This window comes from Somniosus microcephalus, chromosome 24 (genome assembly GCF_052327205.1).
Source record: "Somniosus microcephalus isolate GS21.2 chromosome 24, FLI_Smic_1.0, whole genome shotgun sequence".
In the NCBI taxonomy this organism is placed as follows: domain Eukaryota; kingdom Metazoa; phylum Chordata; class Chondrichthyes; order Squaliformes; family Somniosidae; genus Somniosus; species Somniosus microcephalus.
In genome coordinates, this window is record NC_141010.1 from 32,030,036 (window position 1) to 32,056,272 (window position 26,237).

General features: G+C 46.1%; 1 protein-coding gene across 1 annotated transcript in view; it reads left to right on the top strand.

Annotated features, from left to right (window-relative positions):
- Positions 1-26,237, top strand: part of LOC147101185 (ceramide synthase 6-like) — a 73,375-nt gene that overhangs the window by 16,069 nt on the left and 31,069 nt on the right. Inside the window, exons 3-6 of the mRNA XM_085966410.1 lie at positions 6,470-6,575; positions 8,331-8,461; positions 11,423-11,480; positions 13,802-13,852. Of these exons, the coding sequence (XP_085822536.1) occupies positions 6,470-6,575; positions 8,331-8,461; positions 11,423-11,480; positions 13,802-13,852 (346 nt within the window). The remainder of the gene's footprint in view (positions 1-6,469; positions 6,576-8,330; positions 8,462-11,422; positions 11,481-13,801; positions 13,853-26,237) is intronic.

Below are 26,237 nucleotides of genomic sequence, written 5' to 3' on the forward strand. Positions count from 1 at the left end.
CCTCAGATAATTAAGCAGTCCATGTCCGTAGGCAGCAAGACCTGGTCAACATTCAGGCTTGGGTTGATAAGTGGCAAGTAACATTCGTGCCACACAAGTGCCAGGCAATGACTATCTCCAACAAGTGAGCATCTAACCACCGCCCCATGACAGTCAATGGCATTACCATTGCCCCCACCATCAACATCCTGGGGGGTCACCATTGACCACAAACTTAACTGGACCAGTCACATAAATACTGTGGCTACAAGAGCAGGTCAGAGGTTGGATATTCTATGGTGAGTGTCTCACCTTCTGACTCCCCAAAGCTGTTCCACCATCTACAAGGCACAAGCCAGGAGTGTAATGGAATACTCTCCACTTGCCTGGATGAGTGCAGTTCCAACAACACTCAAGAAGCTCGACAGCATCTAGGACAAAACAGCCCACTTGATCGGCACCCCATCCACCACTTTAAGCATTTATTCCCTTCTCCACTGGCGCACCATGGCTGCAGTGTGTACCATCTATAAGATACACTGCAGCAACTCACCAAGACTTCTTCGACAGCACCTCCCAAACCCAACAACCTCTACCACCTAGAAGAACAAGGGCAGCAAGCGCATGGGAACATCATCACCTCCAAGTTTCCTTCCAAGTCACACACCATCCTGACTTGGAAATATATCGCCGTTCCTTCATAGTCACTGGGTCAAAATCCTGGAACTCCCTCCCTAACAGCACTGTGGGACTGTGATAAATCCAGAAAGTGGAACAAGGAACTCAAGAGGCTAGATGTTAGAATTAACACGAGTACTTTATTAACAACTGGGAAACACATTTACAGACAGCCTGCATCAGCATCCTGGCATTCCACCTTGTGCTGACCTATACAGGAAGCAAACCTCTGACCTTAGCAGCAGCATTGGCTACAGCACCACCTGGTGTATAACCTTAATCATAACACCCCAGATTACTATATCCCTCCCCCCTTAAGATTTCAGTATGAATTTCTTAACAAACAACCATTCCTGAGGGTCACATAAGGAGTCTCCATTCATCATGTTCCATACTTGACGAATCTAACAGTTCAGTATCAATCTCTCTGGTGGCTTGCGAGTCCTTTCTGAACGTCTAACAGTAAAGTCCCTGATTGTTTGTGGTAAAGCCACCAGCTGCTCCTGAGCAGTGCTCAGAGTATCTGACTCTGCAACGATGGTTTCCTCTTGACGAATAGGTTCCTGTGGAATTGTCTCTGTCCCTGGTGGTGGCACCACAGATGCACTTGGATAACTGGGGGCAACCCTGTCTTCAGTCATTGCATCTGGAACCTTCATTTCAATTTCCCCTTGTCTGGGAAGTATTTGATCTACATGTCTGCATACTACCCTACCATCTCCCAACATGACCTTATATGCTACTGGACCTGTCATTGAGTCGATGAAGCCAGGAATCCACTTTGGTCCATAACTGAAATTCCTGGTAAGGACTGCATCTCCTTCTCCAAAACTTCGGCTCTTTGTTCTTTTGTCATGGTTGTCTTTTTGTTTGTTTTGTCTGTTTTCCATTTTCCTTTTTAGGTCTGGGTGGACAAGGTCAAGAGTGGAGCGTAGTCTACGACCTAATAACATCTCAGCAGGAGAGAGTCCTGTGGTGGATTGAGGTGTTATTCTGTAGCTGAACAGAACCCGTGACACTTTGACTGCTAAACTCCCTTCTGCACTTTTTTTCATCATCTCCTTAAATGTTTGTACGGCTCTCTCCGCAAGTCCATTCGAGGACGGGTGATATGGAGCCGAGGTCACCTGCTCTATGCCATTTTTTCTCAAGAACTCTTTTGTCTCTGTACTCACAAAACAAGTGGCATTGTCACTCACCACGATTTCCGATAGCCATTGATTGCTGAAGCTCCGACGCAGGCAGTCTATATTAGTAGCGGTGGAAGCAGAATTTACAGGATAAACATCCATCCATTTGGAATGTGCATCAATGATTATGAGGAACATTTTCCCCATGAATGGACCCGCATAATCTAAGTGCAATCTTCTCCATGGTTTATCCAGCCACTCCCAGGGGTGGAGAGGAGCCACTGCTGGTGCCTTCCGGTGTTCCTGACAAGTGCTGCATGTCTTGACTAGATTTTCTATCTCCTCATCTAGCTTTGGCCACCACAAGTAACTCCTAGCCAAGGCTTTCATACGCGAGACCCCAGGATGACACTGATGTAGTTGTTCTAGGATAGACTGTCGTGCTGGCTGTGGAATAATCACTCGTGCTCCCCACAACACGCAACCATCCTGCACACTCCGCTCTGTTTTCCTGACACTGTAGGGTGTGAAGTCAGCCCCTTCCGGATGCTGTGGCCATCCCCTAACCACATATTCTCGAACTCTAGACAGTACTGGATCTTTACCTGTCCACGTTCTTACTTTCTCTGCAGTCACAAGTGCTGTGTCAGTGTCCTCCAACATCAAAACTCTGTCCTCTGGAGCTGCACGGATAGGTGTGCCTGGCAGTGGAAGACGGCTCAAGGCATCTGCGTTCCCATGGTACTTGCCCGCCTTGTAGACGATAACATACTCATATGCCCCCAACGTCACTGCCCACCTCTGGATCCGGGGTGACACCATCTGTGGAACTGCTTTCATTTCATTGAAAAGAGAGAGAAGAGGTTTATGATCGGTGCATATGGTGAACTTCCTGCCATATATGTACTTGTGGAACCTCTGTAACCCAAACATTACTGCTAACCCCTCTTTGTCTAACTGGGAATAGTTTTTTTCCGCTGGTGTTAGAGTTCAGGACATAAACCCTATTGGTCTTTCAGTTCCATCTTCCATGCAGTGTGAAAGAACTGCCCCCACCCCGTAAGGTGAAGCGTCACAAGAGAGAATGATGTCTTTCTCTGCATTGTAGTGAACCAGCACATCCGACAACAGCATCAGTTTCTTGGACTGTTCAAATGAAACCCCCTGCTCCTCTCCCCACTGCCACTGTGTCTCCTTGCGCAGTAGTTTGTGAAGAGGTGCTAACACAGTTGACAAGTTTGGTAAAAACCTGTTATAATAGTTCAGCAGTCCCAGGTAAGCTTTTAACTCAGCCACATTTGTAGGAGCAGGGGCGTCCTGCAGTGCTTGTACCTTCTCCTTGAGTGGATGGAGCCCGGTGGCGTCCACTCTGTGTCCCAGGAACACTGCCTCATTCCCCAGGAAAGTGCACTTACTCCTCTTGAGCCAGAACCCTGCCCTCTCCAATCTCTGTAGTACCTCTCTCAGAGTGCTCAGATGCTCCTGGTCGGTTCTTCCTGTCACCAGAATGTCATCCAGATAGGTGGAAACATGTGGAATCCCTTGCAGTACACCTTCGATTGTCCTCTGGAAGATAGCTGGACTAGATGAGACACCAAACGGTAAGCGGTTATATGTAAACAAGCCCTTGTGTGTATTTATGGTGACATACTACTTTGATTCGTCATCCAGTGTAATCTGCAAGTAGGCATGACTCATATCCAACTTTGTGAATTTCTTTCCTCCAGCCAGGTTTGCAAAGAGATCCTCTGTTTTCAGAATCGGATACTGCTCTAGTTTGGACACCTGATTGACTGTCAATTTATAGTCTCCACAGAGTCTTACCGAATTGTCCGGTTTTAAAACAGGTACTATGGGAGCTGCCCATTCCGAACATTTCACTGGCTCCAGTATGTTCTCTCTCAATAGACGGTCAAGCTCAGCCTCTACTTTTGGCTTCATGGCATAAGGCACAGGTCGTTGTTTAAAAAACCTTGGCGGTGCCTCCTTGTCTACATAAATCTTAGCTGGGGGGCCATTAAATGTGCCAAGTTCCTCCTTGAACACATTCTCATGTTCACTCAACACTTCTTGCAAAGTCAACTGTTTGCCCGCATCTATTTGATGTACTGCTCCCCAGTCTAATTTAATTCTTTTATCCAGCCCCGACCTAACAGGTTTGGTCCGGTACCCAATACTATAACTACAGGTAGCTGTTCCACTGTTGTCCCTGTGTTGCACAGTTATATTAGCTGTACCTAATGTTGCTACTCGTTCACCTGTATATGTTAAAGGCTTTAACTCTGGAACTTTTGCACAGTTCCACAATTTTGGGTACTCTGCCTTGTTCATTATGGTTACGCCGCACCCTGTATCCACTTCAAAGTTCACCTTAGAGGCATTTACTGTCAGTTGCAATGTGATAGAAGCCACTTTTGGAATGTTCTCTAACATGCTATACATTATGAACATGTCCTCTTCTTCCTCAGCTTCCCCGCTGATGTGGTGTGCTCCATGTTTTTTCATTTCTCTCCCTTGGTTTTGCTGTCCTCCCCCTTTTGGTTTGGATTCCTCCACAGGTGATTTCGCCCTGCATGCTCGTTTTATGTGTCCTTGTTTCCCACACTTGTAGCACTTTTCCTCCAGAAACCGGCATTCACTCACCAGGTGATCGCCCTTGCATCTATAACATGCCTTCACATACTCACGTTGTGGTTTCTGATGCATGTTCAACTTGTGCACAACAACCTGACCTGCAACTTGCGTAGCATTAGCTCTGTCTGAACCCTGTATTTCTTTTACATCTTGGTTCGCTGTCTCTATGGCTTGAGCAAGTTCCAATGCTTTTTCATAAGTAAGCCCAGTCTCGGATAATAATCTACGCTGCATTCGGTCGTCCATAATTCCACAAACTAGCCTATCTCGCAGCATTTCCTTCAGGTTGTTCCCATAATTGCAATCTTGTGCTAATTTACGCAACACCGCTACATAGTCCATTACGCTCTCTTCCTCTTTCCTGTTCCTTGAATTAAACTTGAACCGCTGTACAATCTCACTAGGCTTAGGGTTGAAATGTTCTTTTAGCAAAGCCACTAATTCAACAAATGATTTGTCTCCAGGCTTTTCAGGACTGAGCAGATTCTTCATCAAACTGTAGGTTTGGCTTCCCACTGAACTAAGCAGAATGGCTTTCCTTTTTCTGGCATCATTTATTTCATTTGCTTCGAAAAAATAACCCAACACTTCACAGTATTCCTCCCAGGTTTGTGCTTGACTATCAAAAGTGGAAACCGTTCCTACCGTGGCAGCCATGCTCTCTTCCAGCATGTAGCTAACTTTAGCTCGTGATTTTGTTGTTTAAACGTCCCGGCAGAGTTTTCTTCTTTATGCAGGGTCCTTTAGTTGCCTCGTCGCCAAATGTGATAAATCCAGAAAGTGGAACAAGGAACTCGAGGCTAGATGTTAGAATTAACACGAGTACTTTATTAACAACTGGGAAACACATTTGCAGACAGCCTGCATCAGCATCCTGGCATTCCACCTTGTGCTGACCTATACAGGAAGCAAACCTCTGACCTTAGCAGCAGCATTGGCTACAGCACCACCTGGTGGATAACCTTAATCATAACATCCCAGATTACTATAGGGACTACCTTCATCACGTGGACTGCAGCGGTTCAAGAAGGCAGCTCGCCACCACCTTCTCGAGGGCAATTAGGGATGGACAATAAATGCTGGCCTTGCCAGCGGCGCCCACATCCCAGGAACTAATAAAAAAAAATACTAGTGGCAGACTGTAGAGCACTACTGATGGATTTTTGTCAGCAGATTACTTGTTTGTTTGCAATTGATTTTCTTTTCCCCTCCTCAAGCATCTTCTCTTCTGGTGATGAGGTCTGGAAATCTGCTCTCAGGCTGGCTCTACCAATGACACCCTGTAGTTACCTACATGAGGGGATCCTCAGAGACCAGTCTGGGGTGACAGGCTATCCAATTTATCCCTCCGGTGGGAAAGCATGTGGCTTTCACTCAGTACCTCAGATGTGTTGGCGAGTTGTGACATGAACATGTGTCCTACCACTTCATTGCCCAATGACAGAAAATTCTCCTTTTCTAAATAGTTCTAAAATTCTGTTAACAGCAGACATGATTTTTAGGCCTAATTGCCTTTTCCTGTTTCTAAAAATTCTTATAATTGAGAGCTGATATTAGATTTTGATGTTATAACTACGTTACCTATGCTTGTCATTTCAATGTTGGTTTTTTTCTTTGTGCCAGATGGTCTTTATCACAGGACTTAAATATATTATGCACACAATAATATACTTGTGTATAATATATGCACTATACACAATGGAAATCACATAATTGTGTATTATTCTATGGGCATCCCATTTTTATATGCGGTGTCATATACTAATAAATTGTAACATTGAGAAATCTCAACATTGTATAAATGTTATTTTAGTTTAACTGGTTTAATGTAGGTTTCACAGAGGTGTAGCAGTATCTGACACAATCCATGATGACCTCTGACAAATGCCATGGTCATATTTTGGTCGATTCACTGCAGTCCCATCAGATGTAGAAACACAGAGTCACGGGGTCATTTTCACTGTATTTAAAATAACTGCATTCTGTTGGTATGCTGTGTTACTTGTGCTTATTGGTGTATTCTCAAAAGTTCTGCTTTATTGTTGTAGGTTTATTGCAACACCATTTGCTAAGTCTCTTGGAGTAGACTGTCGGCCAATTCAGAAGGCTCAGCAAAACATTGTTCTGGAAAAAGTGTTCAAAGATATAACTACGGTGAGATTATATTGACCGAGTCTTGGAAATAATTACTACAAAGAAGAACTTAAGTTAAATAAATATATTTGCAGAAAATGTTTACAAATATAGAAAATGAACTGTTTGTTTCTAAAATTAAGTGTTTCATTTTTCATAATACTCAGCAACAACAACTTGCATTTATATAGCTCTTTTTAATGTAGAAAAAGAAAGACTTGCATTTATATAGCACCTTTCATGACCACAGGATGTCCCAAAGCGCTTTACAGCCAATGAAGTACTTTTGGAGTGTGGTCACTGTTGTAATGTAGGAAACGCGGCAGCCAATTTGTGCACAGCAAACTCCCACAAACAGCAATGTGATAATGACCAGATAATCTGTTTTTGTTATGTTGATTGAGGGATAAATATTGGCCAGGAAACCGGGGATAACTCCCCTGCTCATCTTCGAAATAGTGCCATAGGATCTTTTCCGTCCACCTGAGAGGGCAGACGGGGCCTCGGTTTAACGTCTCATCCGAAAGGCGGCACCTCTAACAGTGCAGCACTCCCTCAGCACTGTACTGGAGTGTCAGCCTGGATTTTTGTGCTCAAGTCTCTGGAGTGGGACTTGAATCCACAACCTTCTGACTCTGAGGTGAGAATGCTACCCAGTGAGCCACAGCTGACACTGCACCACAGAGAGATGTAATCAGACATAAAATGGACACCAGGCCAAAGAAGGAGATATTAGGAGGGGTGACCAAAAGTTTGTGAAAAGAGGTGGGTTTTAAGAAGGGTCTTGTAGTAAGAGGGCAGTGGAGGGGCTTGGGGAGGGAATTCCAGAGTGTGGGGCCTAGATTGCTGAAGGCATGGCCAGCAATGGTGGGGTGAAAGGAGGAAGTGATAGTCAGAAGAATGGAGAGTTTTGGGAGGGTTGGGGTAGTAGGGCTGGAGAAGATTACAGAGATAGGGAGGGGTAAGGCCATGAAGGGATTTAAACACGTGAATGAGAATTTCAAATTTAAGGCGTTGGGGAACCAGAAGCCAATTTAGGTCAGCAAGGACAGGAGCGATGGGTGAACGGGACTTGATGTGGATAGGATATGGAGAGCAGAGTTTCGCTCTCCATATGAGCTGAAGTTTACAGTTTGTGGAGGATGTGAAGTCAGGCAAGATAGCATTAAAATAATTGAGCCTGGAAGTGACAAAGGCATGGCTGAGTGCTTCAGCAGCTGCTGGGCTAGGGCAGGGCGACGGTGGAAATGTTATGAGAGCTTCTGGTGAAATCACCCATTATATTCTATATGGTGCGGTGCAACTTTGTACCGGATTTATTTTCCCTTGCTCAAAATCAGTGACTTTTTTAAAGGATACTGCACCTCAAATCTACTTTGAGACTTTCAGGTCAGTATTTTTAGCGCCTTGGTTTGAGTACATTTTTATCTTGCTGAACACCGTGGTAATGAATTTCAAAATCACGAATGGCCGAATTGACATCTAGGAAAAGATCCTAGTTGACTCTATGGAGCTGCTTGCTGCACCCTTTGCTAAACAGCCTACTGTTGTATTAAAAAAATGTTATGCCTCCATGAGGCTGCTGTAGCATTGTCACAAAGCTGATTTCTCTTACCAGGTAGTAGTGCTTCCAACTTTCTTTGGTATAACAAAAGATAATTATTATATCAAAGGACTACCGATAGTTTACTATGCCTATTGGGAACTTGTAATCCAGAGAAATCATTTTCGATACTTATAATCAATTTTATGTGGTCATTTTTAATCATCTTGTAGGAACCTGGCAAAAATCACCTGACTCGTTTGGCAAAACAGCTGGATTGGGATACAAAGAAAGTGATACAATGGTTCAAGCTGCGGCGATACCAGGACAAACCAAGTCAACTGACAAAGTTCTGCGAGAGCATGTAACTGAATCTTGCCATACCACATTTTCTAATGTACAGTTCTGAGAACTCAAAAATATTCTGTTTTCTTCACCTGTGGCGAGTTGTTTTGTTTCCAGTGATTTCCCCATTTCATACCCCACCCGTGGCTGAGAGTGTGGGTCGATGACCCTCCCAGGTCCCCGCCAATGCCACTCTGCAAGCAGTCCCCAGGGGCTGCTATGTTTCTACTGCTGATTTCCTTTGCTCCGTGTAGCAAAGCATCTGTGCTTCATTTGAATCATAAAAATTTACAGCACAGAAGGAGGGCATTCGGCCCATCGTGTCTGTGCTGGCCGAAAAAGAGCTATCCAGCCTAATCCCACTTTCCAGCTCTTGGTCCGTAGCCTTGTAGGTCACGGCACTTCAAGTGCATATCCAAGTACTTTTTAATAGCAATGAGCGTTTCTGCCTCTACCACCCTTTCAGGCAGTGAGTTCCAGACCCCCACCACACTCTGGGTGAAAAAAGTTCACCTTTACTCCCCTCTAATCCTTTTATCAATTACTTTAAATCTTTTCCCCCTGGTTATTGAACTCTCTGCTAAAGGAAATAGGTTCTTCCTATCCACTCGATGCGCTTCATAATTTTATACACCTCAATTAAGTCTCCCCTCAGCCCCCTCTGTTCCAAAGAAAACAACCCCAGCCTATCCAATCTTTCCTCACAGCTAAAATTCTCCAGTCCTGGCAACATCCTCGTAATTCTCCTCTGTACCCTCTCTCTAGAATAAAATTTGTACAGATTGGGCCAGGATTTGTATTGACATACAGTAGATTGTTTTTCATATGAAGGTGGCATGGTGGAGACAAGTGTGTCCAAGTACTAGCATATGGCGCTCTCTGCACTGCTTGATTGCAGCAATGCAGAGGCCAGAGATCTGAGGGAAGAATTGGGGGGAAGAGTCCTGAATAGGCTCTGCTTGCACGTCTCCTAGCAGCTGGCCCGAGTGGTCATGACGAAAGCCTGGGAGCTGGTCATTCTTCCAGTGGGAGACCCATGGCCAGGGAGGCGAAAGTGAAAGTAAAACTGTGGGGCTGGGTAGAGGCAGATGAAATTAGTGTGTTATTTAATGAGACGGAAATTTTACAAGTTTTTAATGAGACAATTTTTATAACGTAGCATTATGTAATGGCACCCAAATATTTGATGACCTCGTAGACATTGTAGGTGTAGCAAAATCAAAACATTGGGTAGAAATTGGCCTTCATTGCACCCATTTTATGGGTGTAAAATGGATGCAACGAGGCCCGATTTCAGGCACCAACGTCCTGCGCCCCAAGGACACCTAAAAGCATCTGACCTGAAATTGGGTTGGGCCGTTTTTCAAGCAGACCTGGCAGCCTCCTAAAACAGGCATTACATCCCTTACATATGCAAATGCAGAGCTTAACGCCCGTCTCGGGCCCCCTCACAGATATTGGGTTGCGATGAGCGGGGCAGGTGTCAGGCCTGGCCCGCTCGGGATTCTTCAGCAGCCTAAGCAGCAGCTGCCAACTAAAAAAAACATTTTTAAAACCTTCATGAGGAGCAGGAGTACTCCTCCCAATGCACAGCACTCCTGACGGCCGCGATCGGCCTCTCTCCCGTTGTTCTCTTCCCCCTGCCTGTTTTTTTACCTGAGGCCACTGCCGGCGAGGCAGGCAGCTTGAAATTAGTTGCTGCAAAAGGACGAGCTGCCTGTGTGGGTGTGACATGCACCTGCTGCTCACCCATATTATTTAGATAAGGCCGGAGGCCCAATTTCAGGCCGGCCTCGGGCTTCCCATTCTGGGCACGCGCTCCCTGTGCGGCACCGGTTCAAAAACAGTATTAATCATCCAATATTAGTTCTAACTTGGCCAAGCTAAAAATTGAGTAGGCTAGAGAGGCTTAACCTTCCAGTACTGCCAGGATCTTCAGTTCTAAGCAGTGGGAGAGCCACTGACACTAGGGTTGCCAACCCTCCAGGATTGCCCTGAAGTCTCCAGGAATAAAAGACTAATCTTCAGGACACTGCTGTGAGCAACCCTGGAGAAAAATCATTGGGGCATTAAACATTTTCATGGAACACTTTTCTTTATTAGTTATAAAAAAATATCAGATGGTCGGGGGGGGGGGGTGCGCGTGGGGGGAGTCTGTTTGACTGACAGTCAAGAATCATCCATTGGGTAACGAATAGTCTCTTCGCTTTCCAATCGGCATGGGAAGGTGGTGCATTGTGCGGATGGACGGGTTGGTTGACCAATGGCAGGAGTAACATAGAAACATAGAAGATAGGAGCAGGAGTAGGCCATTCGGCCCCTCGAGCCTGCTCCGCCATTCAATGCGATCATGGCTGATCATCCAATTTCAGTACCCGGTCCCTGCTTTCTCCCCATACCCCTTGATCCCTTTAGCCTTAAGAAATATATCCAACTCCTTCTTGAATATATTTAATGAATTGGCCTCTACTGCCTTCTGTGGTAGAGAATTCCACAGGTTCACCACTCTCTGGGTGAAGAAATTCCTCCTCATCTCTGTCCTAAATGGCTTACCCCTTATCCTTAGACTGTGACCCCTGGTTCTGGACTCCCCGACCATCGGGAACATCCTTCCTGCATCTAGTCTGTCCAGTCCTGTCAGAATTTTATAAGTTTCAATGTGGGGGAGGGTAGCGGTAGGAGGTAATGTGATGACACCTCCAGGAATATGTCCAACCAGAGATGGCAACCCTAACCGAGACTGGCCAATACTAAGAACCCGTGCAATGCAGGTTACTCCATAGGATACTGAGTGAATATGCAGTTAATTTCCCGAGCTGCGGGTCTTTTCTATGGTAGTTTGTCATTTATAATAGCGAATAAACAACAGTGAGCAATAGTTTAATGTGGAAATAACAAACTCAAAGGCATGCATTTAAAGAAGAATGTTTCTGTACAAAGTTTCAGTGTGTTAGTAAAGCTTTGATATTTCTCCTTCTAGGTGGAAGTTCAGTTTCTATCTATGGGCCTTTTCATTCAGTTTTTTTTACCTGTCAAAGGTAAGGAAACAAATCCGTTTAATCCCAATTATTTAGCTTGGAACACGTACCGGCAATCGTTTGCCACATGTGTGGAAAATAGATTTTTCGGGGTCATGTGGAATTTGAATTTTTTTAAAATTTCCATGTCAGTTTTCTCCACTCTTGACCTCTCCTCTCTTGAAGGCGTTCACTCCTTGCTGGTTCCACGGGTGCTGGTCGCCATCTGGTACCTCACTCAAGTGGCCATGATTGAGGGCTGAGCCTTGGCGGTGACTGTCAGTGAGCTGTTTGACTGCCAGGGGGTATCACAGCTGAGTCTGATCATGTTTCGTTCAAGCTTCACATTCACAGCAGTAGTTGTTGGACGGCAATGAGAAGTGAGAACCCTGACTGAATTCCCCCCCCCTCCCCCTCCCCCATCCCCTCCCCCTCCCCCTCCCCCATCCCAATTTAGTAGCATTGAAGCCAGGTGTAGCCTTGCCCCATTCTGTCTCCCTGCCTGAGATCAGCTAACTCAGTACAGACCAGGGATCAAACCTGGAGTCTTGTTAGGCTGTGTGGCTTAGCAAAGCTCACTAGATAAACTCACTTAAGCTCTCGGAGGATCTTTGTTTCTGAAAGCTCTATTTGCCCAGCGCAATTGCACAAATTTACAGATTCGTTAATCTATAATCGGTACCCAGTCTACAACTCCAGCACAAACATTTGTTTCTGGCAGCCTAATACTCAGAAGGCAAACAGCCTAGCTGGGATTCTGCCAGACTATTTTGTGCCAGTGCTTAAATGTCGACTGTTGCAAACAGGGTGAGCATCAGTAGGATTTTCCGAAATCCTTGGGCAAGCTTGTTTAAGTCAGTGTCTGAAGTGTAAATCATTTTCTTTGCTCGGTCTTGTGAATAGTTTTAAAGTTGGTGCTTCATTTGTTTTTCTTGCTAGGCACTAATCCTGTGTCTGAATTCATAGAATCATAGAATGGTTACAGCACAGAGGGAGGCCATTCGGCCCGTCGAGCCCGTGCCAGCTCTCTGCAAGAGCACTTCAGCTAGTCCCACTCCCCCGCCCATTCCCCGTAGCCCTACAATTTCTTTTCCTTCAGGTACTTATCCAATTCCCTTTTGAAAGCCACGATTGAGTCTGCCTCCACCACCCTTTCAGGCAGTGCATTGCAGATCCTAACCAAACATTTTTCCTCATGTCGCCTTTGGTTCTTTTGCCAATCACCTTAAATCTGTGTCCTCTGGTTCCTGACCATTCTGCTAATGGGAACAGTATCCCTCTATCTACTCTGTCCAGACCCCTCATGATTTTGAACACCTCTATCAAATCTCCTCTCAACCTTCTCTGTTCCAAGGAGAACAACCCCAGCTTCTCTAGTCTACCCACGTAACTAAAGTCGGTCATCCCTGGAATCATTCTCGTAAATCTTTTCTGCACCCTCTCTAAGATCTTTACATCCTTCCTAAAGTGCGGTGCCCAGAATTGGACACAATACTCCAGTTGAGGCTGAACCAGTGTTTTATAAAGGTTCATCATAACTTCCTTGCTTTTGTATCCCGTATGCTTTTTTAACTGCTTTCTCAACCTGCCCTGCCACCTACAACAATTTGTGCACATATACCCCCAGGTCTCACTGTTCTTGCACCCCCTTTAGGGTTGTACCCTTTAGTTTATATTGCTTCTCCTCATTCTTCCTACCAAAATGTATCATTTCACACTTTTCTGCGTTAAATTTCATCTGCCACGTGTCCGCTCATTTCACCAGCCTGTCTGTCTTCTTGAAGTCTATCACTATCCTCCTCACTGTTCACCATCCTTTCAAGTTTTGTGTCACCTGCAAATTTTTAAATTGTGCCCTGTACATCCAAGTCCAAGTCATTAATATATATCAAGAAAAGCAGTGTTCTAGAACCGACCCCTGGGTAACACCACTGTATACCTTCCTCCAGTCTGAAAAACAACCATTCACCACTAATCTCTGTTTCCTGTCACTTAGCCAATTTCGTATCTATGCTGCCACTGTCACTTTTATTCCATGGACTTCAACTTTTCTGGCAAGCCTATTATGTGGCACTTTATAAAACGCCTTTTGGAAATCCATGTACATCAACCACATTGCCCTCATCAACCCTCTCTGTTACCTCATCAAAAAACTCGATCAAGTTAGTTAAACACGATTTGCCTTTAACAAATCCGTGCTGGCTTTCCTTAATGAATCCATACTTGTCCAATTCATGTATGTATTTAGAAAAAAGTTCTCTCTAAAAAGATTTTTTTTAAATTGCTTTATCCTGCACGTATAATGATTAAAAAAATTTGTGTATTTTTTTTTCCCCCCGTAGAGTCCCTGGCTGTGGGATAGCAGAGAGTGCTGGTACAACTATCCCTTTCACGTGAGAATTATTTTATTATGTCTTGATTAACATTAATGATGTGATGGCACAACAAGGCCTTTTGCACCCTGTGATCCCAGATAAAAATAGAAAGACTTGCATTTATATAGCGCCTTTCACAGGATGTCCCACTGTTGTAATGTAGGAAACGTGGCAGCCAATTTGAGCACAGAAAGCTCCCACAAACAGCAGCGTGATAAAGGCCAGATAATCTGTTTTTCTTATGTTGATTGAGGGATAAATATTGGCCAGGACATTCACCTACTCTTCTTCAGAACCGTGCCATGGGATCTTTTACATTTACCTGAGAGAGCAGACGGGGGGCCTTAGTTTAACGTCTCCTCTGAAAAATGGCACCTCTGACAGTGCAGCACTCCCTCAGCACTGCACTGGAGTGTCAGCCTAGATTTTTGTGCTTCAGTCGTTGGAGTGGGATTTGAACCCACAACCTTCTGATTCAGAGGCGAGTGTGCTACCCACTGAGCCACGGCTGACACCTGAAAAATGAGTTCTGGTCGTGGCTCTGACATTGTAAGGGAAAAATAAACATTGGGAGGGCCATCATTGGTCAATGTCTTGCACCTCGCAGTGGTTAATTGAGAGCAACAAATTCATTTATTACTCGTCTCTTTAATGGGGGACGGTTGGGTGAGGGGAGAAGGCAGAGACATAGCCCTGCAAAAGGATTCCTTTGTTATTCTGAGAACAGCCCTTGTCCTATCATTGCACTCTGAGCATTACTAATACAGAGGGTCTGTGCAGTACCACACTTAGGGTCTGCTTCACACTACTGCAGCTCAATCCCTACTTCACCTTGGCAGCCTAATGTGCAAATTATATTTAATTACTTAATCACAGTGGCCTCCCCTGGATTCCTGCAAAAGTCTAAACAACAGTTTTTTCCACCCAACAAGCAGAAATTGCATTTTTCTCCATATACATGCAGAGAATGTTATAGAAATGACTTTTACATATTCATTGGTAATTTCTTGATTTTTTTTTCCTTTCTGACATTTAGTCCAGTTACATGCTTTCTTATACTTAACTAAAACTAAAATTGTTGTTTTCGTTGTACTCGTAGCTTTATTTTTTTAAATGAAAGTACACTCAACCTACGTCTACTTTCTTGCCCGAGTGATCTCCATACATAGGAAGGTGTTAATTGCTGATCTTGCCGCTGGCGAGTCTGCCTATCTGACCAGTTTGACCAGCTCCAACCTCCCAACAGTTTTTTTTCAGGTCAAGCCAGATTCTTTCACTGCACACATCCAGCAGGAGAACAGCTTCATGTTCTCATCTGAAAAAGATAAGAGCTATCCAGCCTAATCCCACTTTCCAGCTCTTGGTCCGTAGCCCTGCAGGTTAGAGCATCCCAAGTGCACATCCAATGTGGTTAGGGTTCCTGCCTCTACCACCCTTTCAGGCAGTGAGTTCCAGACCCCCACAATCCTCTAGGTGAAGAAATTTCCCCTCAAATCCCCTCTAAACCTTCCACCAATTACTTTAAATCTGTGCCCCCTGGTTTTTGACCCCTCTGCTAAGGGAAATGGGTCCTTTCTATCCACTTTATCTAGGCCCCTCATAATTTTATACACCTCAATATGGTCTCCCCTCAGCCTCCTCTGTTCCAAGGAAAACAGACCCAGCCTATCCAGTCTTTCCTCATAGCTAAAATTCTCTACTCCCGGCAACATCCTTGTAAACCTCCTCTGTACCCTCTCTAGTGCAATCACATCTTTCCTGTAATGTGGTGACCAGAACTGCACGCAGTACTCTAGCTGAGGCCTAACTAGTGTTTTATACAGTTACATGGGAACGGAGGAGGCCATTCAGCTCTTGAGATTGTTACACGGGAACAGGAGGAGCTCATTCAGCCCCTCGATCCAAAACGGGAACAGGAGTAGGCCATTCAGCCCCATGAGCATGTTGCACATGAACAGGAGGAGGCCATTCGGCCTCTCGAGCATTTTGTACAGGAACAGGAGGAGCCCATTCAGCCCCTCGAGCTTGTTCCATGGGAACAGGAGGAGTCCATTCAGCCCCTCGAGCCTGTTGTACAGGAAAGTTAGCATATTATTGAAACGCTGATGAGAAGTGGGAAGAACTTCCCTCCAAAATCTTAGCCAAATGGAAAATCTGGTTTTATTTGGTTGTGTCAAGGACCCCCACTGCAGAATAAACATGTGTCCTTTGGTATGTGTCTGATAATACACTTGCTCACTGGGTGCAGAATGGAAGAACATTCCATTTATCCAGCTTTGTTCACTTTGATGACCAGACATGCAAAGGACTGGGTGACCATGTGTTGTCCTAAAAATGGGGTTGTGTCCAGCCAGGCTGATGTGCTGAAAGAGTCCTCATATTTTACCAACCATAACGCTTCCAGATGAAACAAGCTTGGACAGTTTCGATCTAGACCCTCGTGTATGCAAGGCAACAGGACAAAACCACCAAGAATTGGCAGAGAGAGTCACGAGGTTGGATGACATGGAAAACAAAAGCTATATTGATAAAATATGTTTTCCTGAGGTTAGAAAGCAAAAAAAGCTTGCATTATTATAGCATCTTATCACATAGTCAGGACATCCCAAAACACTTCACATACAATGAATTATCTTTTGGACGTGCAGTCACTTTTGTTATGTAGCCGTATACAACAGCCAGTTTGCACACACCAAGATCCCACAAACAGCAAACAAGGTTAATGATCATTTTAATCTGTTTTTGCTGCTATTGGTTGAGGGAAGAATGTTGACCAGGGCACCCTGTACTTCTTCCAATAGTGCCATGGGATCTTCTACATCCACTTGAACAGGTAGACAGGCCCTGGTTTAACATCTCATCTAAAGTGTGGCGCCTCTACCATTGCAACATTCCCTCAGAATTTCATCGGAAGTGCCAACTTCATTATTATATGCTTAAGCCCTGGAATGGGGCTTGAGTCCACAACTTCTGGCTCAAAGGCAAGAGTGCCAACAACTGAACAAAGCTGTAGGGTAAAGGTACATTGTTGGATCGCAGTATAGAGAACGTTGTCTTGCATGTAACATGTATTATCCATAACTTTGTGTTTGATGCCGACATTGGGTTCAACAAGTGGAAAAGAGCTGCAGTCCCCACCACTGACACTATTCACCGAGTTGAGCAGTATTAAAAATAAAAGTTGAAAACTGGTACAAAAATCAAAAGTTTTTCAGTCTACTGTAGGGGGTTTTGGTTTGGGGTTTGTGTCTGGCCAGTCAGGCGTATCTGAGCTGCTCCAGCCCCATGCGGTTCGAATTGCTTCCCCTCTGGTTCTGACCACCGGACTTATTACGAGCAGCGATATAAACAAAACGAGACCAGTGGTTTGGTGCAAAGAAAACCAATGTTTATTAAAAATAGAGAAAATTAAACACTATACAGAGAAAATCACTATGTATGTAACACAATTACACTTAGCGGGGGAGGAGAAATGGACACATCGAGGGAAAATGACTAAAATGACAATTTTAGCAATCCCCTTAACTCCCACCCTTTACACCTATCTAAGTTGTCTTGTGATGGGCCAGAAAGTTTATGCTCACCAGTCTCGGATGTTAGAATGCCTGCTCCGTGCCCCATTGCCTGCCGATGTCTTTAGGGTTTTCACCGCCCAGAGCAGAGATACCCCAGTGACTAAAAGGTAACTGTCGGTATCCTACTTCCCTGGACGGGCTCTTCTTGATGGTAAGGCAGGGCACCGGAGTCCAGGCAAGAGAGAGAGAGATATGGCTTCCCGAGGGACTACTTATACCCCTTTCTGGGAGCCCTTATCACTCGCCAGATCAGCCTGTTTCTTTGTTTGACCTGGATGTGTTGAAGATGATACAAAGGAAACCGATCTGGGCCCATCGAACTGGATGGCCGGTTAATCGGTCTTTAAACATCCCATAAGTGTTTTCCTTTGTGTAACTGGTCTTGTGATGGGGCCATTCCAGTTTTAATGCCCCGTTGATTGTTTCCAAACAGTGTTGAAGTCAGCTAACGAAGGTCTGAATGCAGCTATTACCCGTTGATTATCTGTGCAAACGGCCTTGATGGGTTTTAATCAGAGGCCCGAATGCCACTGTTTGCTTCTCATACATAAATGCAGAAGCCTGTCTGCCTTCTAATTTCTGGAACATTCCTTCTTTGTCAGTCCAAACCTGAACTTTGCAGGCCTTGGCCATGAGGTTGACCGTAGCCATCTTGTTGGGCCCTGGAGCCCTGGATTTTAAACTCGGTCCAGCCAGGGTTTCTCCAATAAGCCAGAAGTAAATCTTCAGGGGAGACATGAAATTCGCAAATCTCTTCAGTCCCCCCTAGGATACTGAAACTTGCTTGAAGTATTCAATCAAGGTGAGCAAATTTCTGAACCCCCCACCAACAACCTTCCCCTATATTTATCTATCCACGATCCCTCGACACATACATTCCCCTTACTTAGAGAAAACTACAGTGCACGACAGGCATCTATCGATAGAAACAAATTACTATCTGTTACAATAATCCAAGCACGGAGGGGGTCAAACACCCCTGCACTACTTGGGACATCATAGAACTTCATTTCAACACACAACCTTTAATAAAAATAAACATCAGGCCAAAAAAACATATTTATTAAAAATAATGAGCAAAAGCAAAATGAGCTTTATTAAAATAACAAACGGATCTGCCATCATTCGGCAGTGATATTACATAAAGCTCACACGGGTGTTTCTTCTTCCACCCGGGCATACTGGTCCTTCCACAACCCTTTTACTTTAAATTCTACCCCGGGACCCTTTCTCCTACACTGGACACAGACCAGGTAGAGGACGATCCCTAACTGAAAGACTACTAAGATGTGGGACGCCATTCGAATCCAGGAGGGGACCTCTATACTCTCAAAAACGTCCCACCAGGGCGGGGTCGTGATATCTAAAATGTCGGCCCCTATCTGTACAGTCTTCTGTTCCAAAGTGTAGAAGTGCTTTTGCGATACTAGGACGGCTTTTAATAATTTGGTAAGGTGCTCTGGGAGAGGGGGAATCGGGTAACCGAAATGGGCGACATATTTCTGGAGGTGAGTGAAATTCTCCTCCACAGTGAACAGTGGATGGTTCAGGAATGGGGACAATTCGTACCTGTGCCACTTGAACTTCTGCCTCGGGTTTGAAGCAGAAACTGCTGTCACTCACCGCGCACCAGCTGTGCTGTCCGTGCTGGTAGTGAGACGCTCCTGTGGCGACGCAATATGTCCCCCCTCCTATATATGCTACCTGTGGGGGAACATGGCCTTGTGCCATGGCTTCCATGGTACAATTTATAGGTTTTGCGTCAACAGCTCTGAACCCGCATTGTGGTTTCGAATAGGCATTCAAGTGCTGGGGGCACAGGATGATGTGTGCTCCTCGGCTACGGCACCCCGAGAGGTCAGTACCCGTCATAGCGTGCTCCCACTTTATGACATAGGGCGGGACCACTGCAAAATGAATGTGTGCACCCCCTTGAATGATTCCAATGTTCTCCACCCTGTAAACCGGTGCGGATCAGGCCGTTCCCGCCCATAACCGGCATTCTGACTACTATCCCCATGACGGTGTGGTTGGACCGCCCACAGTCTACTGGGACTGGGTAGGCCTCAGAAGATAACCGCAGCTGGCACGGGCTTAATGCGTTCTCAAAAGGGTGGAGGGCTGCGAGGTGTTTGTTGCTGATCCAGGCGGGGACTAAACCTTGCTTTAAATCCTCCAGATTGCTGCGGCCCTTGCCCAGCAACCATGCTCCATACAGCACGCACACCTCGTTTTGCGCAGCCTGGTCAGAAGCCTTTCTGTCCTCCCTGATGAGAGCATTTACCGTCTTTGCATGTTTTTCCAGTTCTGCGATGATCTCCTTCAAATGGAGAGTCATGGCTTGGTCTTCATGCAACTGAGAACCTACCACCTTATTCTCATCAGTTAAAATACCCTTTAATTGCGTTTTTAGACCATTAATCTGGGTCTGCAGCTCGATGTCATCTAAACTGTTGATGACCGAGGATCCCGTGTTAAAACCAGTTAAAACATCATTAAAAACACCCCTTCTTTAGCTCCCAACCCCGTCCAAAACCTCGTGGTGAGTATACAATGCGGTCTTATTGACCTCCGAAAAGTCAAATTCACGGAATTTTTGAAACATGTCAGTTAACAGGGCTTGATACAATTTGGCAGTCTCTGCGGGACACCACGAGGGTAAGTGTACCTCAGTGAGGTTTAAAATCACCGATGCCACCGCGTAATGCACCCCTTGGTACAGCACCTGGTCTGTGGGTACTAGTACCAGGCCATTCCCTGGTCCCTTGGTGGTGGCGGGGCATCCCTCTGCTACCGTCCATGACGTCGGGGTCGTGGGCAGGGGCCGTTGGGGGTGGGTCACTAGTTCAGTGGCATTAACCGAGATTGGGGAGTACGGGATCGCGCATCCATCCAGGCGAGACTCCCAGTCCATCCCCCTCCCGTTATTTTGCCACTGGCTGCGGAAAATGATGGAAACGCCTGTGGGGCAGACTTTCTCTGATCCCCCACATAGACGTAGATCCCCTGATCCGGTTCCCACCATTTATCCCAGCACACACTTAACCCTCCCTGGGTCCCTGTGATGGTCCTGTGAGTGTCATTCCCTAACCTTTCCCACTCTACCCTGGGGTTCCCCATGTCTTTGCTTAACTTTCTGAGCCACCACCACCTATCCAGGGGAACGTTCCCTTGACAGGTCAAACATATTCTTTTGCCCACGGTGACGCTACTCCTTGGGGTGACGATTCGTATCCTTGGGCACTGGAGGGAGGCCTCCCCATACGTGAAGCCGGTCTCACTAGAATACTGGGTTGAATTGGATCCCGGCCAGCTCCCCTCATGGACATACGAGGTGATTTTGTCCGCCTCCCGTAGACCACTTCCATCGTGTGCTAGGGGCGCTCTCTTCCCCGAGCATCCAAAGATATGATGGGCCTCGACATCGCCCCTTCTCGCAAGGCTCAGCCTGAACAGGGCGAGCAGGATTATTCCTCTGTACATTTTGAAAATTCTGAAAAAGACATACAAGCATCTAGCCAGGTTCCCTGGAGGCTCCCTGGCTCGGGGGAAGTGTGATCGGGTCCCGTGACCTCGGCTCACGTAGACAACACTCTGGAAAGGTTCCATACTTAAAACTTATACACTACCGGTTCCTTGCCTAGAATTAAATTAAAAACACCCTAACTTAATCCTCTATACACATTACTTAAAATTATACTACCTAAACTATATACATCTGCCGCCCGTCTCCGGGCGGCCAGCCTAGTCGCTGTTTGGGCTGCTACAGGCTGCTCCCTGCAGCGTGGCTGCACTGATCTCTACTCCTGGTCCCTCGCAGCTTATGGCTGCTGGCTGGGGACCTCTGTCTCTCGGCTTCTCTCTGACACGGGAGACCGTCCTTTTTAACTGAAGAGCCGGTGACCATACTTTTCTGGGCTGGGGTGGCCGAGGAGACCTCCTGGGGAGTGCTACCGGTGGGGCTACCCTGGCGAGCGGACCCTTGGCTTGGGTCACAGTCCTCGCTGTCTGGGGGCCTTCTCCCTCAGGTCCCTCCTGTTATGTTCATTAATAAATAGACATTCTTTTATTATGAACACAGCTAGCTTTTGCTAGTTACTTTATTGAGCACATGTGGACTAGGTACTGTATCTGTAGAGGCTTCCATCTTGACTGTTGCCTTGTGGGTAGCCTAGTGCCTCATGGGTAATGTAGTCTTAATATCTATACAGCTGGGTAGTGTAGTCTTATATACATACAGCTATATACAGCTCTACAGCTTCACCTAGTGTCCACTATAGAATGACATGCTATTGATCATTACATCCCCCTTTCTTTGAGGTTTAACAAAATCAATATCAATCAACTTTCAAGAAAACAATAAAGATAATATCAGTAACACTTTTGTTAGTGCTCTATAAACATAAACATTTTCAAAACAGTCAACACATTTTCAAAGCTTTACATTGTACTCAAAGATTAAGTCTATCAGGCTTTTTTACTTCACGTGTGGATCTTCTCAACATGGGTAAGTCTGATGTGTCTTCATGAGATTGTTCTGGCGGTGAATGACAAGATGCAGTTGCGGCATTGTCATCAATCTGCTCTTGTATAGATCGAGGTCTCCTTGCGATCTTTGCTTGGAGAGGGTTTCAGTGTTTCCTTCACTCTTCATGCCATAACTCTCAATGTAGTCAATGCACTCTCGAAAAACTGCTGGCAGCTGGATCCCATCATACAGCATAGTCCTCTCAGCAGCCTCGGCTAATGGAACACCAAAGATTGGCCTGAGGGAAGAAGGAGTATCCACCGGAACTGCTTCCTGCTCTGGTGCAGGCTTCTTCTTTTTCTCTTTCCACTGCTTAACAACATCTGCTGCGGTTATATCTTTGGACTTTTTCTCCTTGTGTTTTTCCTCTTTGTGCTTTTCTTCCTTTGGCTTCTCTTTGACCTTAAAGTCTTTTTCTTTCTTCTTGGAGAAACTAGGCTTTTTGAAGACATGGATACCCTTTGGCCTTTTCATCCTTGATGGGCTCTCTGCTTCATCACCTGAGTCATCTGGTCTGCTTATGGCACAGTTTATACAGTAGACTCTCTTGACCAGTTCTAAGTCTTCACAAGCTTTGTCACCTAGTATCGAATCAAGTCTTTCAGCCACAACAGAAAACATGAGATGATGCACTTTGTCTTTGACTGTCACTTTGAGTCTGCATACACCTAAGCTATCTATTTTCTGTCCATTATAGTCCTTCAGTAGTACTGACTTTTTCTGTATTTTGGGCTTTTCTTTCATATTTTTTATGTCACTCATACTGATTAAGTTTGCTTTTGCCCCAGTGCCCAGTTTCAATGTAACTAATGCTCCATTTATCTGCAGTGGGATCATCCATTTGTCCACTTTTACTGCATTGACTTTATGTTCAGCATTGTCCATTTCTGAGGGCTGCACATTTTCTGTATCTTTTTTGATATCGTCACATGACACCATTCCTACAAAAAATGTCTCACTTAAATCAGTGTCCTCAATCACATTAACTTGTTGCCCTTTCATTGTTTTTACTTTTGAAAAGCATTGTTTGGCAAAGTGATTCTTTCCATTACACTTTGTGCACATTTTTCCAAACGCTGGGCATTGTCTTAACTGGTGTTTGTAACCACAGCGTTTACAATTAAAAATTTCATCCTCCGATTGCTTTTCATTTCTGTTCTGCCCACGTTTCTTCCCCTTATAGGACACAGCACCGACAGCAGCATTATCACTCATTACAATCGCATCATTATTGATTTCACTGAAAGTCTTTGCGTGCTTTTGAGGTAGCTCGCTGGCTTGGCATATTTTCACTGCATTTTCCAAATTTAATTCGGTTTCTCTCAACAGACGTTCCCTGACTTTTTTATCATGACTACCAAACACAATCTGGTCACGAATCATGGATGATTTCAGCTCAGAGAAATTACATGTCTGTGCTTGCAGTTTCAGATCAGTTATAAAGCTATCAAAAGTCTAATTTTGTTGCTGTGTCCGAGAACGGAAGATGTATCTTTCATACGTCTCATTCTTTTTGGGAGAACAATGTGCATCAAATTTCTGTAGCACATCGTCTAATTTGTCTCTGTTCACCGCTGGATGAAATACAAATGTATTAAATACCTCTATCGCCTGTGGGCCTGCAACCGTAAGCAGCAACGGTATCTTCCTTGCATCTGGCTTCGTACCGAATCCGATGGCTGCAATGTAGAGTTCGAATTGTTGTTTAAAAATCCGCCAATTGTAGTCGACATTTCCCTCGAGATTCAAACGCTCTGGTGGCTTCAAATTCTCCATGTCGCTTTTCACAATTTTCAGCAGATCTTCACCACCCTGGTACCATGTTATGTTCATTGATAAATAGACATTCTTATTATGAACACAGCTAGCTTTTGCTAGTTACTTTATTGAGCACATGTGGACTAGGTACTGTATCTGTAGAGGCTTCCATCTTGACTGTTGCCTTGTGGGTAGCCTAGTGCCTCATGGGTAATGTAGTCTTAATATCTACACAGCTGGGTAGTGTAGCCTTCTATACATACAGCTATACGGCTCCACCTAGTGTCCACTATAGAATGACATGCTATTGATCACTACACCTCCCTTCCCAAACCTGAACTGGGGACAGGCAATCCCTCACCACCGGCTGCCGGTGGCTGAGGGTCTTCCCCTCCAGGCTCAACACCTGGTTCGGGCTCGGGGCCATCTAATTCGGGCTCCTTCTCCTCGGAGTCCCATAAGAGAGGGGGAGTGGTCTGGACAAAGTGCTGGGGAACTTCTCCCTTGATGCACGTGACTGCACCTGTGTGTGCAGCCTGCGTGCGCGTACCCGCTGCGGGCTGAGGATTTCTAACCTCGGGTTGGATCCCAGCTGCCTGCTAAACAGCTCACACTGGTCATGAACCATTTTTTAAAAACCCTTAGCTGACCCTCTAAACTGCCAGCCCTCGCTGTTAACCTAGCGTTCTCCTCCCTTAAAGCCTGCTCAACTAACTTAGCCTCCGCAACCTGGCACCGCAGGTATTCCTCCATTTTACAGGAGGTCTCTTCCTGTGCGTGTCTTTCTGGGGGACACAGGTCGACAGGCTGCGCTGGCTCTAGTCATTGCTGTGGGTTGTATGGGGCTGATGGGATTACAACACCGGTGGTGGCTGCTATTTCCCCCTGGCTGGTCAGGAAGAGAGATCGTATCGACTCCAAGAGTGGCTCGATCGCAGCGGGAGGGATACCTGGCTCTGCCTTTTGGGCTGGGGCTGATGAATTCTTTCCCTTATTCTCCTTCCAGGGATTCTTACAATCCTTGCGCCAGTGGCCGTCCTTCCTGCACCCGTAACAGTTTAACTTAGTCTGGGAGGGACGGTTCCCCTCCTGGTGCCACTCTTTCTTACTCTGGCTCCCAGGTTTAACCTCATGGACTTTTCCCTTGGGTTGGGGCGTCTCGATACCCCTCATTTTTAAATGCTATAGTGAGCTGGCAGATCACCGTTTCCTCGGTGGTCTGGGGGCTACTAGGGTCAAACCAGGCCGCAGCCTGGGCTCGGATTTGGGGCAGGCAGTTTGTCATTAGACAACGGAGCCAGTGGGTCAATTGAACTTGGTTCAGTAATGCCCGCGCTGGCATTCCCAGGCATGCGCTCTGGTAGACTGGCCACAGCCTGTCTGCGAATGCCTGCGGGGACTCCCCTGGGAGCTGTACCGTTTTTTCCACCCAGGCAAACGGACTACCGTCATTGAGTCCCATGGCCTCCAATATCTCATTCCTCAAATCCTCATAATCCTTCTGCCCCTTTTTACATTCATCAGATAGGGTCTGGAGGAGATCACTCCCCAGAGAAAACAGCAGCATCTTAGCTTGCTCTGTGTCATCGCAGTCATTGACGCACGCTGCCTGTTCTGAAGTGCAGAGAGGGGTCTCCCTTTTCGGTGAGCTTGGGGATGTGGTTAACCATGGCCCTGAGCTGTTGGGTGCCATGCGGCATCACAAACTGATTTTGGATGGCCCCTGGGTCCTCGTCATCAACGGGCGGGCCGTACCTCCGTTGTCGGAGGGGGTACACCGGTCCTGGTCCCGGCCTATCTAGCGGGGCCTGCTGTGCTTCCCCTACCACTTCATCCTCCACCCCACTTTGCTGCCAGACCTCCTGAAAACTCGGAGCTATGGGTGGCGGCCGTGGGACCTCTGATTCCCTAGCCAACTTTGTTCTGGGTGCTGCCTGTGGGATGGTTCTGCTTGGGTTGCCGGTAAAGTCCGACTGGCCCGCCTTCGGGCTGATGAGGCATATCATCCCTTCGCCCTCGACAAGGCCATGCCCAAGCTTTCTATCTCCTCCCTACAGGGCCCGTGATTTGCCTCCTCGAACCCCCGGTCGCAGGCTAGCTTGTATGCTGCCTTTACCTCCCTTACTTTCTCCTCCTGCTATTTTAATTTTTGGGTAAGGTCGCAAATTGTGTCCTGCAGCCTTACCTTGCTGCCCCTTGCCTCTCTAACCTGGTATCCTAAGTGCGCCATCTTGCGCCTAGCGCTGGCTTTACTTTCAGCGGTCTGGTACTCCAGGCGCTCTACCCTTGCCTGCTGTTCCCGTTGCACCTCGATGGTCTGGGCCTCCAGACACTCAACTTTTGCCTGGTGTTCCTTGGCCGTCTGCGCTCTTTCTTGGCTTAAAGCCTGAAGCACCACTAGCACCTTCTCTTTTGCTGCAACCTTATCCTGCATTTCTAGGGCCAATTTCTTGAGCTTGGCAGCCTGTGCTGCTACAACCTTGTCCAGCACTAGGACCTGTTTCTTATAGCACATTAACCAGACTGCCTTTTCAATAGCCCT